Source organism: Poecilia reticulata, linkage group LG6, assembly GCF_000633615.1.
Source record: "Poecilia reticulata strain Guanapo linkage group LG6, Guppy_female_1.0+MT, whole genome shotgun sequence".
NCBI lineage: Eukaryota > Metazoa > Chordata > Actinopteri > Cyprinodontiformes > Poeciliidae > Poecilia > Poecilia reticulata.
Window position 1 is genome coordinate 29,113,502 of NC_024336.1, and position 16,179 is coordinate 29,129,680.

General features: G+C 42.5%; 1 protein-coding gene across 6 annotated transcripts in view; it reads left to right on the forward strand.

The window, feature by feature from the left end:
• znf423 (zinc finger protein 423) overlaps positions 1–16,179 on the forward strand; it is a 185,875-nt gene that overhangs the window by 43,112 nt on the left and 126,584 nt on the right. For all 6 annotated transcript variants that reach the window (XM_008412530.2, XM_017305363.1, XM_008412533.2 and 3 more), the window contains one exon: positions 890–1,078. In XM_008412530.2, coding sequence (XP_008410752.1) covers positions 890–1,078 — 189 coding nt within the window. The remainder of the gene's footprint in view (positions 1–889; positions 1,079–16,179) is intronic.

The window sequence follows — 16,179 nt, forward strand, 5'->3', positions numbered from 1 at the left end:
TCTCTCTCTCTCTCTCTCTCTCTCCTCTCTTTACTCTCCTTTCTCTCTCTCTCCTCTCCTCTATCTCTCCTCTCTCTCTCTTCACTCTCCTTTCTCTCTCTCTCCTCTCTCCCCTCTCTCTCTCCTCTCCTCTTTTCCTCTCTAGACCTCAGAGTCTTCAGTGTCAGTCCTGTTGGATCCTCAGCATTTATAATGTGATAATAAGGTGTGAAAATGGAGACACAATGGAGCGGTGAGGATTGGGCCGTCGCAGCCCTCCGCTGGTGTCCTCTCACACTCTGACTGCTACCAGAGCGCACACACACACACACACACACACACACACACACACACCCTGTCAGACTGATCTGGACCGGGTTGATCTTCTCTCTGCTCTGGTTAAACACTCAGAAACATCCAGTTTGTTCAGGTGGAAGAAACAAAATCAGCAAAAATAAAACATGCGTCTGTTTGGTATTAGAGCCTTACTAAGGAGATATAAAAAAAATCCTATTGCAACTTTATTAACATTATTTTGGCTTTATTGTCAAAATATTGACTAAATTTTCATTATTTCAGCTTTATTCTTAGATTTATTTCAAATTTATTTTCCTAATATTATGAATTCTCAAAATATTGACTATTCTAATATTACTACGACTTTATTTTAACATGATTTTGACTTTACTCTCATAGTAATAAAACTTTATTTTCAAAATATTGACTTTATTGTCATATTAGTTTGACTTTATTCTTGTGATGTTAAGACATACAATAAGGCTTTCTCGTATTAGTATCACTTTATTCCCGTCATTTTGGAAAAATGAAGTCCTTAGCCCCAGTGATCCATCATATTTTAGTAATTATTTCATACGCTCTGATTAAAAACCCTTTCCTCGTTTATCCTCAGACGTTCCGGCGCCCAGCAGAGAGGCGGGGCTTAAGGACGGCCAGGGGGGCGTGGCCGAGGACGGCGAGCAGGAGGAGCGCGACGACGACGACCTGGACGACGAGTCCATCTTCACCTGCGATAACTGTCAGCAGGACTTCGACTGCCTGGCCGAGCTCAGCGAACACAGAACCAACCACTGCCCCGCCGGTGAGACAGCGCCCGGTTCCGGTTCTGGTTTTAGCGCAGCGCTCCCAGTGTGACGCTGCGATTAAACAGGCTGCAGGTTCTTCAAACACTCGGGTGGCTCGGTGTTGGAGTTTCCTTTCTGCATACCGTTGGCTATAATCAGTAATATCCACACGCTCCGCTGGGACCGGCACAAAGGCTGCTGTTGGTACCGCTGTAATTAATGGAGCGGCTGAAAGGAACGCGACAGGCCCGGCTGGTTCCCCCAGATTAATCCGAACGCTCCAGTCGCGAGCCCACACACACTCCGCCTGCCTCGGTGTGTGTGTGTGTGTGTGTGTGTGTGAGGAGGTGTGCAGTTTAAACTTACAGATGATGTAACTTTTAATCAGGTTCAGTCTCATCTGACAGCAGAGGTCCGATTTTAACGTTTTCCAGAAAAATTTAAAATTCATTTCCAGACTTTGGTTCTTGTTCCTGTCGTCTAAAAGTTTTATCCTTCCTTTCCTTCCTTGCATTGTTCCTTCTTTCCTTCCATTTATGTGTCCTAGTTCACTACTGTTCTTTTCCTTTCCATCCTCCCTTGAATCTTCCTTCTTTACTTGTTTCAGTTTTGTTTTACTTCATTTTTATTCCTTCCTTCCTTCCTTCCTTCCTTCCTTCCTTCCTTCCTTCCTTTTGTTTTCTCTTTCATTCCATTCTTGTTTGAAGTTTTCTTTATTTTATCTTCTTCTTTCTTCAATCTTTTCCTTTCTCCCTTTCCTTTGACTTTTCTTTCCTTCCTTATATCCTTTCTTTCCTTCCTTGTGTCATTTTTTTGTCATTCTTCATTTCCTTCCTTTTTCCTTCTTTTGTTACTTCCTTGTGTCTTTCTTCGGTCCTTCCATACTTGGTTCATTCCTCTTTTCCTTCATTTTCTTTTTCATTTATTCCTCCTTTTCTTCCTTCCCTTTCTTCCTCCCTCCTGCCCTTCCTTCCTTTCTTGATTTTTCTTACCTGTTGTCATTTCCTTCCTCCCTCCCATCCTTCTTTCCTTTCCTTCCTCCCTCATGTCTTTCCTCCTTTCCTTCCTTGCAGTATCATATTTTTTAAAACTCAACCATGTAAAATGTTAGAAACTGTTATTATAATTTCATGTTTGAACATTTTTCTTTATTTTTTAAAATATGAATTTCATTTCCACCTCTGGATCTTAAAAAGTCTTAAATCTGAGTTGGTGAAACCTGCAGAAACCCAGCGTTGCTCCAAATGCACCAGCAGCTTTCAAAATACAGTTTTCCATCAGCAGACCCTGAACAGAGGAAAGAAAATGCAAGATATAACATCTGATATATGCAAACACCTATTAAAATACAAATATACACATAAGACTGGCTAACTGCTATAATTAGGCATTGAATAATAAACCGAAGGAGAGAAAAATGCCAAAAATACCAACATGTTGTTAAAATATTCTTATATCTAAACAGAGACGGAAGCAGGAGGACAAACTTTTCCTGTTAAACCAGCTGTTTTAGATTAATTCAACAGGTTATATGAGGCTAATTCTCTGGTGTTGAAGCTTAAATCTTCCCAGATCCAGCTGCAGTTTGCGCCGGTCTGTACCGATCAACACCCACATGCAGCAATCTCCATAATCTGTCATTAACCAGGTGGTTTGATTTTCTATAAGCCGTGCTGCTGTTCCTGTTTCTGTGATCTTCCGTATGTTTGCTCCCGGCCTGTGCGTAAACACGCAGCTCCGGTCGTCTCCGCCGTGTCGCACTCAGACTCCCACTCAGAGAGCATCACACTGGGCTGCTGTCAGAGCGCAGGATGTGGCCTGTGATTTCAGCACAGGAGTCTGTGGAGGGCTACATGTTGCTGAGCGGGAAAACCGAGGGAGGGAGGGAGGGAGAGAGAGAGCGGAGAAGAAATGAAATGATAAACCATGTTTTTCCCTGGAGAAGGAGCGGCTGAGATTGCAGCGTAATCCCATGGCTCTGCAGGATCTGCCGCACTTGGATGCAGGCTTTTTGTGTACTTGTTTTCATATTTGTGCCGCTTGGTCTTTAACATGTGAACTGCTGCTGCTGCTGCTGCTGGTGCTTGTGGCGGGACGACCCGGTTCTGGGGGCTAAATGAGATTGGACACAATGAAGAATCCTCTTTAAGTCTCTGGAGGCTCCTGGGAGTCGGGGCCATGGGGCAAAGATGCTCAGAAATGCTCGGAAAATGACGGGAAACTCGCAGTCTGCCGGGGATAAACACACGCCAGAGAGAGAGAGTTGATGTGTTTGTGATCTCTGCAGTTTGATGTTTGTCCCTGAACAGAAACACTCACACATCAGCCATGTTGATGGATGGGGCCATCTCTGAGGAAAATTGATCACTACCATGTTAGTTAGCTTTTTTAAAGTACAACAAATTGTTTACATATTTGTTAGAAACGTCTCCATGTTGTGACAGTTTATGATACGGATGCAATCGATCTCGAGGTGCTACTATTGCCTTCTGAAGATAAAAAAAACAACCAGTCAGAGCCAAAAGGAGGGTCTTAGCGCTGTCAATCAATGTCGTCTATATGCTGCTAAATGTGCTAATGGCAGAGAAACAACTTACTCTGGTTGATTCTGGTCAGCACTGGGAGAAGGAGCTCGATTTTTATTGTCACACATTATCTGTCTCAAACTGTCACAACATAGTGACAGTTTCTACAAATATTTAAAAAATGTTTTTTATATACTGCAGCTTTAATGGTGTTTTTACACCCGATAGTCCAGTAGACTCTGTTTGACTGGGGACCAAAATTGCAACATTTGTTTCATTTTCAGCTGCTGCGGTTCTCTTTAACACTAAACTGTGTCAAACGATCCAAACCCTTTTAAAAACCTGGTTTCCTCCTCACCTGTGGGGGGCGCTGCACCAAGAACCACTACAGGAAATGACATGTAAACGTTTAAATAAAACCCTGAAATCAACTTAATTCTGGAGGGAAGTCAGATTTTAGTTGTTTAAAATTGAGCAAAGGTCTTTTTGCTTTCTGACCGAAGCTCTAATCTGGTGAATGAGGAAAAATCAGCGACAGAGTTATCAAAACTCCACAACTATGAAACCATGAGTGAAAAGTTTGCTCTGCAGAATCACTTCCTGAAGCAGAAACAGGTGCAGGTGAGTGTTTAATGACACATTTGATCCTGCTGAGGGCGACTGACACTTGTTGGGTATCAACATGGCTGAATCTGGCACGTTAGCATTATCTTCTGCTAAATACCATGTGAGTGTAGCACTGAAGTCTTAGTGTAGCTAATGTTTTATTACTGCTTTAGGGTTGGTGCAGCTAACCTTCTAGTCAGAGGTTCCCAGCACTGAAAACTATTTTATAAAGATGTGAAAGCAGTGCTTAGTAGTTCATTTCATTGCAAGTTTTAGGCCAGAAGTACCTAGTGTTTGTTTAACTGGTTAAGAATTGACTTTAAAGAAGATAGTTCATATTATTACATCCTTTGCTTTTTTTTTAATAACCAAGGTTGGGTATCTTGCAGGGTTTCAGCTCAGAGCAAAGCTTTGAAGAAGACAGTTTTCTGTATTCCTTGAGCAGATGTTTTATCTTCAGAGCTTTTCTTTAGCCTCAAAGTTTTACTCCTAAACTCTGCGGTACTAACTGGGAGTCAGTCACCTGCTCTTCACAGCTTTATTTATCCTAGAAACTGAAACAGACTTTTAATTTCATTTTTTTTCTTTCATTAAAGGCGTTCTTCACATTGAAAAGTAATGAAACAGAACATCTGTGGTGATAACACTGACGTTTGATCCGTGATGCTTCCTGATTGTTACGGTTTTCCTGACACTCTTTAAACTTCTGGTCATATTTGTGAATTTGAAGGTTCAGAAAAGGAACTTTAAACGACTTAATGATTATGACATTTCCTGATATTGCTTGAAACTTGCATTTCCCGGCCCCGGTCTTTCTGCATGGAGTCTCCATGTTCTCCCTGTGCATGGTGGGTTTTCTCCTGGTACTCCGGTTTCCTCCCACAGTCCAAAAACATGACTGTCAGGTTAATTGGCCTCTCCAAATTGCCCCTAGGTGTGAGTGTGAGTGTGTGTGTGCATGGTTGTTTGTCCTGTGTGTCTCTGTGTTGCCCTGCGACAGACTGGTGACCTGTCCAGGGTGACCCCGCTTCTCGCCTGGAACGTTAGCTGGAGAGGCACCAGCAACCCTCCTGACCCCGTTGGGGACAAGGGTGTAAGAAAATGGATGGATGGACTTGCATTTGTGTCTTGAGTCTTGAATTAAGACGATGCCTAATTGACAGGAATCACCACATTTTCGCTACTCCATTGTTTTGTTGTGCTTTAAATGGAAAACGAGAATAAAAGACATATTTTTATGCAAAGGCTGAACAAATCTTTGCATTTTTAATTAGCTGTTCTCAGTTTTTTATCAAATTTTAGTTGAAACATGAACTAATGTGAGTCCCAGGTGGTGTTTCGAGAGCGCTGTTCGTTAGCAGCGGCGTTCAGCTGGTATCTGTTATGCTAACTACACTGTGGTAGTAAAATGAGTCCCAGGTTAGCAGCTAGCCGCTGCATGCTGCAACACTGAATGGGTCCCAGGTGCGGGAGTGAAGCACCAAGTAATTCAGAACCCACTCCAGCAGAAGGCCTGTAAAGAGGCTCCATTAATTTGAGTGGAAATTGGACAAACACACGCAGACACACAAGCGGCGGCTGCAGATCAATGACGAGTGCGAGCTCTCAAACACGCACATACCCACAGACACCGCGCGTCTGCTTAATGGAGCGCTGCCTTAATGTGCACGAGTGTGATAGCTCAGCTGGCCGTGTGTGTGTGTGTGTGTGTGTGTGTGTGTGTGTGTGTGTGTGTGTGTGTGTGTGTGTGTGTGTGTGTGCGTGCGTGCGTGCGTGCGTGCGTGTGTGTGTGTGAGGGATATAAGGATTACGTGTTTCTGTCTCTGCAGCGTTGTTGTTATTCTGCAGCGCTGCAGCTTTAAGCCGCCGTGCGACGGCTGGGGTTGAATTATGGATCAGTTATTCAGGTTGTGTGTGACCCCGCATTCGCTCCCTGTGTTGCTGTTCATTACATTCGGTTAGATCTAATTAGACATAAACAACTGTCGTACTGTTTTAATCAGACCTGAAACAATCTTGTATGTTGGATATCCTCACCGTACAGTTGGTACCAAACACATAACAGTAACTGCAGGCCTCAGAGGTCCTATGATTGTGATTTCAATTTGAATTCGATCTAAAAATCTGCATGTTTAAAAAGGCAACTAAATAATCATTCTGGACGCTTCAGTGTAAGAGTTTTGGAATTAAATCCTCAGCATTCATCCGTCCATCATCCTCTGCACGGCAAAAACACAAAATCAAACCAAGTATTTTTGGTCTAGTTTCTAGTGCAAATATCTTATTACAGTTAAAATAACACAAAACTAACTTACAAGTAACAAGATATCCTTGTTTTAGATCAATAGTTCATTAATACTGATTAAAAAATGATATTTATGCTGGTAGATGATTTCACTTATAACATAACATTTTCCCCATGTTATAAGTAAATAATTGGCCAAAGGAACTAGAACTTTTTAATAAACATTGAGGAATTATTGACCTAAAACAAGCTTGTATATCTTGCTACAAGTTTGTTTTGTCTTATTTCAAGTGTAGTAATACATTTGCACGAGAAACTTGATCAAAAATACTTGGTAGGATTTTTTTGTTTTTGTGGTTCATTGAGAAAACGAGTCCAGGAGAGAAACTAAACCTTCATCCTCCTTGCGACTCTCCATGTCATTCCCAGGTGACCCAGGGAGTTCCCGGGTCAAAAGCGATGCATCGTCCCTTCAGCGTCTCGTTTCAGTGGAATTCACCCATAAAACCAAAAGGTGGCGTCCTGATCAGATCATTCACCTCCCTGAAATTATTTCACTGTGAAGAAACTTAGAAAGTTTGTCAGCAGCTTTTATCAGAGATTAAATGTTGCAGCCCCCTAAAAAGATTGCACCCTGGGTGCTTTGCCACGTTGCTTATAAACAAACAAACAAAAGAAAATCACCCCCAAGTGTTGATGGTTGAATCAAACTGTGTGGATCTCCAGTTGCTTCCACTAGAAATGTTTCAGATTTCGTCACATGACGTCTGCTCGCTCCAGCTCTCAGTTCTGGTTAGACCGTAATTTGTGTTGCGTGTCTGCCCCCTTTTAGTCCTGGTGGGGTGTGTGTGTGTGTGTGCGTGCGTGTGTGTGTGAGCCCTGGATATGTGAGAGAGGCAGGCCGAGAGCGTGAGTCGAGGGAGTGTTGATGGGTCTCAGTAGGAGTCAGAATGTGGAGCAAAGGCTCCCCGAGGAGAGGAGGAGCGGAGAAAAACCTCCTGCAGATCAAATGGAGAACATTCTCTGGCCGAGCACACATGAAAACACACACGTATCCCATCAGGGAACGCCGAAACGCTTCCCCGAACTGCCGGAACGCTCCAAGGTTGGGTCAATGTGAAGTGTTTGGAGATTGAAACCGATTTAAGAGCTTTGTGTTTGGCCGTTTTGCCGATAAGCCCTCCACAGAAGAAGAAGAAGAAGTGCGAGAAGGTTGTTAAAGATGAGCAGGTGAGTAATGCTGCGTTCCAGTTGCTCTCAGAAATGGGGGATTCCGACTTTCCAGTCAGAAAAAATCAACTGGAACGCCCTCTGAAGTCGGAGTTTCCACTGGGAAACCGAGAGCAGCTCGGACTACCCCCAATTACGACTCCTAAGGTCGACTTTGGGTTTCAATATGGCCGCCTCTTTCGTCAGCAGTAGTAATCTGTGATGTTCATCTTGTAAGAGACGTGCGTCTTAAATCAATGTGTCATGTAGCACCTGCAACTCCAAGCTGAACGGATTCAACGTTTGTCTATGGAATGTAAAATGTTGCTTGTAAGCGATACTGCAAGCGGTGTGTATGGTCGAGTTTGTGTTTTATGCTGCGTTCAAGGCTGAACTGGGAAATCTCAACTTCCACTCAGAAAAATCAACTGGAACATCCTCCATAGTCGGATTTCCCCCAGTTAAAGGTTGTAACACTGGCAATATGGCCGCTCCTCGCATCAACTGTAGTAAGTTGTTATGGACACGTATTTATTTTGTAAGATTTAAATCAACGTTTCATGTAGCATCTGCAACTCCAAAATGAACAAACCGAATCTGGTTGTTTTTGGAAAGTAAAGAAAATGTTTGTAATAGGTCCTGCTAACAATGTTTATAGGTGTCACCATTTTAGAGTTTTAACTTCTTAAAGCTACTGTATGTAATTTTTATTAAAAGATATGTTTATGTATTTGTTAAAACTGTCACTTTACTACAGAAATACACTGCTAGGTCAGAAACAACCAATCAGAGGAGGGTCTATCATTGTCAATCAAGCTCATGTACATGCGCTCACACCTTCCTGCATGCTCTCTGCTACGCTGCAACATCTCCCTGACAGTTGATCCAGTCATGAATGCTTGCTAGCAAAGCCACTGATGACGGCCTATAAACCGTTTATTTGGGACAGAAAGTTGTTTCTCTGCCATTAGTACTTACACGAGGTTGATTGGCAGCACCAAGACCCTCCCCCTGGCTGTGATTGGCTGTTTTTGATTGGGATTGGATGAGTTTGATCTTTTCACAGACTCTATGTCTCATCCTACGCTGCCAGGACGTAGTGACAGCTGTAACATGTAAACAAACATTTATAATTGTTACTTACCGCAGCTTTAAGTAGCCATCGCACCCAGCTCAGAGTTCCCACTTCCCAGGTAACTGGAACGCAGCATAAGTAAACGAGGGAGCTGTCCGTCAAGGTGGTGGGCAGAAAGCATCGCTGTCAGTGACAAATAGCTCGTCATTAACCCAGCTAGCTGCTGGGAAGGGGACACAGGAATACCGAACACACTCCTTCTGCTCCGAGTTGCACTTTTCCTCCCTCACCGGTGGATCAGGAGACAAAGGAAGGAGAGCAGGAGGAGGAGAGAGGGGCCTTTAGGTGGTTCTCCCTCCTTTGGGATGTCCTCCCCCCTGCAGAGCTCTCCCCGTCTGTTGCAACCTGCAGACACACACACACACACACACACACACACATACCTTGCTGTGTCTGTCGTCAGGAAAGCAGCCGAGTCCTGCGAGGCCGAGACTCTGATTAGAACCACAGATCATTTTCTAGAGCGGAAGGACGGATGTAATCCGAACCAGAATGACTCTGATCTCCATCTCTAACCGTTGTTTCAGTGGCGTCAAACATTTGTGCTGCAAAACGTTTAGTTTGTGCCGATAGCATCTTAAAGATACTAATCAATGTTTCCAGATCATCTGAGGTCAGCCAGCACTGCCCATGTATTTACAAAGTCAAATGAAATATGGTGTCAACTGTCCTACATTCGTGCAGCACGAATTTAAGAAAAATGGTTTCCAGAGTTCAACCCCCAAACCCACATTAACAAAATCAAACATTTCTAAAAATTCATACTTTGTGCTGCTTTGTGCAGCTAAAAGTTTGATTTGTGCTGCTGATAAAAGGTCATCAGAGGTCAACTGGCCTTCCCTACCACATTTACAAAATCAAACAATATATGGTGTCAATCCATTGTGCTGCATTTGTGCTGATTTGTGCAGCAACAAATTTTGTTTGTGCCGCTAGCATTTGAAAGATATTGATAAATGTTTTGAGAAATCATCAAAGGTCCCACATTAACAAAATCAAACAAAGCATTCTGGGGGATTTAGGCTTTAGCCACTCAACCTCTGCCGCTTGCCAAGTAAGGTTGGTGGCATCAACTGACTCTGGTTGACCTTTGATGACCTCTGGACATTTTCTCAATATCTTTCAAATGTTAGCAACACAATTTAAAAATTTTTGCTGCACAAAATGTATCAGTTTTGTTTGATTTTATTTATGTTCAGGGGAATGACGGGTGGATCTCTGGTGGATCGTTCAAAATCTTAAATTATAGCGGCACAAATGAAAGAATTTGCTCCACAAACGAAGCACAATTTGTGCTGGAAACTATATTTTGTTTGATTTTTGTAAATAAGATGGGGGCGGGCGGTTGACCTTTGATGACCTCTGGAAACTTTTATCAATATCTTTCAAATGCTAGCAGCACAAATTAAATCTTTTGCTGCACAAACGGACAACAAATTACTTTATGTCAATTATGTTTGATTTTGTTAATGGGCGTGGGGAGAGCAGTTTGATCTCTGGCGTGCAGAACCTTTTTTTTTAAATCTTAAAAATTAGAGCGGCACAAACGAAAATTTTTGCTGCACAACTGATTGACACCATATTTGTTTGATTTGAAGAAGGTGGAGGGATGGGGGGGCTTCTTCACTCGGGTCCCGCAGATTCCTTCGCTGAGCTCCTGGCAAACACACAAGTGCGCAGCACACACACACACACGGACACACACACACGGACACAGCTGGCTGCCGCTCAGGTTTTCCAGGGAGAAAGCCGGAGAAGCACCAGAGGAGAAGAAGAAGAGGAGGAGGAGGAGGAGGGGGTTTGGGGGTGGCGGTGCTACGGAGAAGTCATTTTTCATCACGGGGTTCATTTTTCACCGCAGAGTTCTCCCAGTCTCTACATCGCTCTATTTCTCTTTATCTGTCCTCTCCTCCTCCTGTTCCCCTCCCTTGATCCCGCTTTGTCTCTCTTTATCTTCCCTTTCCTCTCCCCACCACCCCCTCCTCTAAACTCTTCCCATCCTCTCTCTGTCTCTCTCTTTTTCAGCCTACTTTCTCCTTTATGAAATATGGATGGGAGCAGTTTTGGGCGCGCTGAGAGGTTTGCAGTCGGAGGGAGGGATGGATGGAACTTGGGAACCGGCGAGAAAACGAACGGAGGAAGGGAGGGGAGTCGGTGTCTCAGCAGACGTGCCTTGTGCATGCACCTAAACACCTCACTGAGCAATCTGTCAACATGTCAGCAACACATGTTTGGTAAAAAAAAAAAAAAGGGAAGGAGAAGAAGAAGGAGAGGTGGGAAGGAAAAAAAGTTTCCCCCTCCGGTGGGAGTAATGGCTCCCACCAGGACTCTGGAAATGCTTTGAATTCAGCAGATTTCTATTGCGGGGTTCTCCCCCGAGGCCCTCTCTCCCTCTCTCTCTCCCTCTCTCTCTGTTTTTTTTTTTTTTAAACCATGCCTGCATCTCAGAAATTTGAGACCAAGGACCCCTGGGGGCGTCCTTTCATAATGCCTGAAAATGTAGGGTTATATTGTGTGCTCCTACCCATGGGGCTTTTATTAATACCTGTATTCACTGCCACTGGAAATTACACAGGCGGCGCTGCAGGGTCCCGCGCTCGCTCCAGGAAGGCAGAAAGGCTCTGCAGGGACGTTTTCTCTCTTTCTCCCCTTCCTCCCTCCTCTTCTTCCTCTTTCCCCTCCTACTTTGACTCTCTTCCCTTTTCTACTTACTTAATGCAAGAGTGAAAAAGAAGAATTTGCCAAAGGACACAGGGAAGTGAGTGTGAGTGTGTTGGCACCGGCCAACCCTCTTGTATTCATCCCTACTTTGCTCCGAGGAAAAGAAACACTCGATTAAAAATGCAGTTTCCTTCATCCTCTGTGTCCTTGTGTGACTGAGAGTAGATCTGGCAGCGAGTAAATATTTGTGAGTGAAGTTTAAATCCATCGTCCAGTGCAGTGTGTGCGGTTCATTAGAATTCGATCAGCCGAAGGCTTTCTCTCACTGCGTTTACGCATATTGATCCAATATTTACACAGCAAGTTATAGAGATCTACATTTACATTTTACTGAATAAATAAACTGGGATTATTATTTTTTTGCAGTTTTTATTCAACAACCAGGAGGATCTTATGCTTGTTGCTTTAAACCTGGATTTTTATTGCGACTTGTTGCTTAGTTTAAACACCTTTAAGTCCACAGACCATCAGTGTTTCTCGGTTTTCTTCAAATTAATAAAAGTGAGATGATGTCAACATTGAAGATTTTAAAAAAAGTGCAATTTTATAGCAAAATGAACATCTGTAAGCCTGTTTTAAGTTGCTTTAAATAAATAAAAATGTATAAATGGAAACAAATGATAGACTAAAATTAAATCTTTAACATGTTAAAAATAAAGTTTTCAGAATGTCGGAACATTTGTGTCCACACACGTCGGAAACACCTGCAAACAAAACTGAAATCTGCTTGAAAAATAGATTTATAGAGAAAAAAATTTGATTGGAAAAATGTAAACAAATGAAAAAGGATCAAATATAAAAATATTTAAAATATTTTTTTAAAAATCCATTCAAAGCTATAAAAAAAATATAGATATTTAAACCCCTTTATAAATGGTTAAAAATAAAATAAACAATAAGCATCTCTACTTCATCAGCCTGAGGAAAAAAAATTACAGAGAGTCTTCAAAAAAGTTTCTGATAAGAAGTTGGCTCTTTTAATTTTATTTTGGAGCAACAGTTTAAAAAATCAGCTTCTGTGACATCGCCACCTGTTGACAAAAGCCTGTTACTGCATGCAGCAGGATTTCAGCGCTGGAGCGACCTCTTCCTGATGTGAAGCAAGCTGAGAATTTATTTAGCTCCTCTTGAACCCAACGCGGCCGAAGGTCAGCAGCGACGCTTTAAGACATAAACATGGAAACAAACGTCTGATTAGTTCGGCTCTCAGAACTGATGTGGAAGAAAAACACTTTACTAAGTGGTAGCCTCAAAGCTGGAGCGAATAAAAAAATGCAAATAAAAAAAAAAAACTTTTTTAAATATAACATTTTAGTTACGTGTGTTAATCATATTTTAAATCATTATGATAAAAGATGCTAAAATAACATACTGATATGCTATTTGCTATGCTCATTTTTCTGATTGGCTGCCAAATTTTGTGCACAATATTTTGCTTTTTAAGTTAGCGAGAAATAGAAAAGTTTATGAGATTAAAAAAACCGAAGGAACCACCCAGCTGCGCTGCTCTGGACAACAACCTTCTAAACCCCCTAATAACTCATGGACGACTGAAATCAGAAAGTAGGAGGCAGCAAACATTATAAAGGAATGTAAAAATTATTGAAGATAATAATAGACTCGGTTTGATTGGGGATCAAAATTGCAATATTTGTTACGTTTTCAGTTGTCAAACAAACCAAAGTCTTTGAAAATCTATTCCCCTCCTCGCCTGTGGGGGCGCTACAGCAAGAACCACTGAAGGAAATGACTCAAAAACTTCAGAAGAAAACACTGAATGCAACTTCCTACTTCACCAAATGTGAACAAAAATGGAGTAGTGTCAGAGTTTAGTGGTTGTAGGATTTCTGTTTTGTTTTTGGTAAGAGATCTCAAGCCATTTCTCCTGCTAGCGCTGGGCTTGCACGTTTGTTTTGATCGTATTTACCCAGAATGCCCTGCGCTGTAGTCCACTTCCTGCTTTGGAGTGGGCTCTGAAACCGCACAAGAGTTCACTTGAGCTGAGACCGAGGTTTATTGTAGGCGGACCAGAGTTAGTTTTTTTTTGGTCCGCATCAGAGTTTTAAACGTTCACACCTCCCAAACCAAACCGGACTTTCTAGTCAACTGGATTGGAGTTTAATTAAATCAGATTAAACCGATCTGGTGTGAATGCACCCTAAAAGCCAATTCTTCTTTACATATTTTGCTGCATTGTCTCAAACAAAAGCCAACTTCCGCTTTAGCAGATTCTTCCTCCATAAATCCCAGGTTCCTTGAACGCAGCATATGGATAGAAGTGTATATTCGTTGCTCTCCTGCAGACTCTAAGACCCGGCACAGGCTCAGGGGTTTCCTACGTAGCGAGGCGTCCTGGTGGATCCGAGCTCTTCTGCGTGTTTTCAGTGTTTTCAGAGAGTCGGCGGGTCAGGATAGAGCCGTCATGGGGCCGTGTGGGGCCCCCTTCATATGTGTGTACATGTGGGGGGTGTTTGGATAATGAGGAACAGGCCATTGCCTTGGATTCCTGCACCCCTGCCAACAACCCTCCTGCTGCCATCTGGGACGTCTCGTTTTTTTTCCTCCTCTTCCTCCGTCTTCTTCATCTCGTTCCTACCTTCCCGACTGGAACTCATCCCTCATCCCTCAACCCTCCCTCCGTTTTTGCACACCTCTCCCCTCTCGGCCCTCGTTCTCAGAGCCCCCAGTGTCTTCGTCCCGCCCCCCCGCTGAGTTCTCAAACTCCAAACTGACCACATCCCTTCCTCTCACCCTCTTCCACCCTTCCCCCACTGCCTCCCTCCATTCTCTCCCCATCATCCCTGCTCCCTGTGGAGCTGGCCCCAAAGCTCTGATCCCTTCCTCCATGCCCCCTCCAAACTCCCCACTGTGCCCTCCGAAGTCGCGCACACACACACACACACACACACACACACATACACACACACACACACACACACACACACACACGCACCCTGTGGTAGCTGGCCCCAAACCAACCCTTCTCTACCTCCCCCCTCCTCTGTTTTTCCACTCTCTCTCTCTCTCTCTCTCTCTCTCTCTCTCTCTCTCTCTCTCTCTCTCTCTCTCACACACACACACACCCTGTTTGATGCTTTGGATTTGATATGCAAGATGTTTTTCTTTACTTCTTCTGGTTTAAATTAAAGAATAATCGCATTGATTAGTTTTAGGAAAATAATTTTAATCATATTTTTGAATCTAATTAATCTTCTCACTGCAGAAACACAAAAATCTTTCCAGTATTTTCGGTCCAGTTTCTAAAGCAAATATCTTTGTACTCCTGAAATGAAACTAAGTTAGAAGTAACTTTTCAACTTGTTTTAGGTCAATAATTTTTGAGTACAGATAAAATATTTCCAGTTTCACTGGCAGGTTTGATGTTTTTCATATTAGTGAAGAAATCTGCCAGAGTAATTAGTATTTTTATTGACTCATAAATCCTGCTGAAAACTTGCTCCTAAGCTGGTTTGTATTGTTTCAAGTGTATTAAGATATTTACACAAGAAGTTGAGCAAAAATATGTGTTAAGATTTTGCGTTTTTTTCAGTGTAGATGCAGGTTGCAGGTTAGGACTGTGCAGCAAAACCGATGTGTGTTTTTTTTCTGTTTTAGTGAGAAATTATTTAAAGTAATGAGACATTTCTGAGCAGATTCTGTTGAGACATTGAAGTTTCTGTGCTCTGGATTTCAAGAACTGGGAGAAATAAGTAAATAGACGACGGGGGATCTGTCATTTTTTCATGTTTAGGTCCATAAACATTAATCTGAGTGTGCAATCTTTATTTTCCATCCACTTCTTCTGCTTTTTGGAGGTTGTTTCCTGAGGTGATAGATTTAAACTACAGATTTATTTCCCCCTAATAAAACATTACAGCTCCTGCTGAGACACAGACCAGCTCTGGGTTTACTTTTAGTAGGACCTGCCAGCAGAACACTGCAAAAACAGAAAGTCTTACCACGTATTTCTGATTTACTTTCTAGTGAAAGTATTGAAACTTGAAATAAGACGAAACTAAATGGAAAGTAACTTTTCAGTTTCAAGTCAATAATTCCTTAATCTTGATGAACATTTGTAGTATAAAGTGAGATAATCTCTTATTTTTAGTTATTTTGTAAATCTACATTCTTTCATTACCTGTCACTCTGCTGCTGTTACACCTGAATTTCTCCGCTGAAGGAGAATAAAGGACGTTTCTGTTTTTCTGTTCTGACCTGGGAACAGTTTGAAATCACCCAGAATGGAGAGAAGAAAGTCTGTTTCTCTGATTTGTTTTTTTGTGCTCATTGGTCTTAGACCAGTGGTTCTTAACCTTTTTTGAGGTACCGAACCCCCTAGTTTCATATGCGCACTCACTGAACCCTTCTTATTCCTCCTCCCTCCGACACACAAAATACTTTGCGGTATTCTGATTTAGTAATGTAATTATATTAGCTGTGTTACCACCCTACGCCACTAGAGGCAGTAGCAACCCCAAAAAGATGCGACTAAAGAGAAGATTTAGACTATAGAATTTGGTAAAAATGGTGAGTTTTGCTGAAAGACAAAAGTTCAAATCCATGCTGAGAGTGGAGCTCCTTCGATCAGGGCTCCTCCGCAGCTCTGATTGGCCAAGCAATGTAACGTGATCCTCTGATTGGCTAAGCGATGTAACGTGATCCTCTGATTGGCTAAGC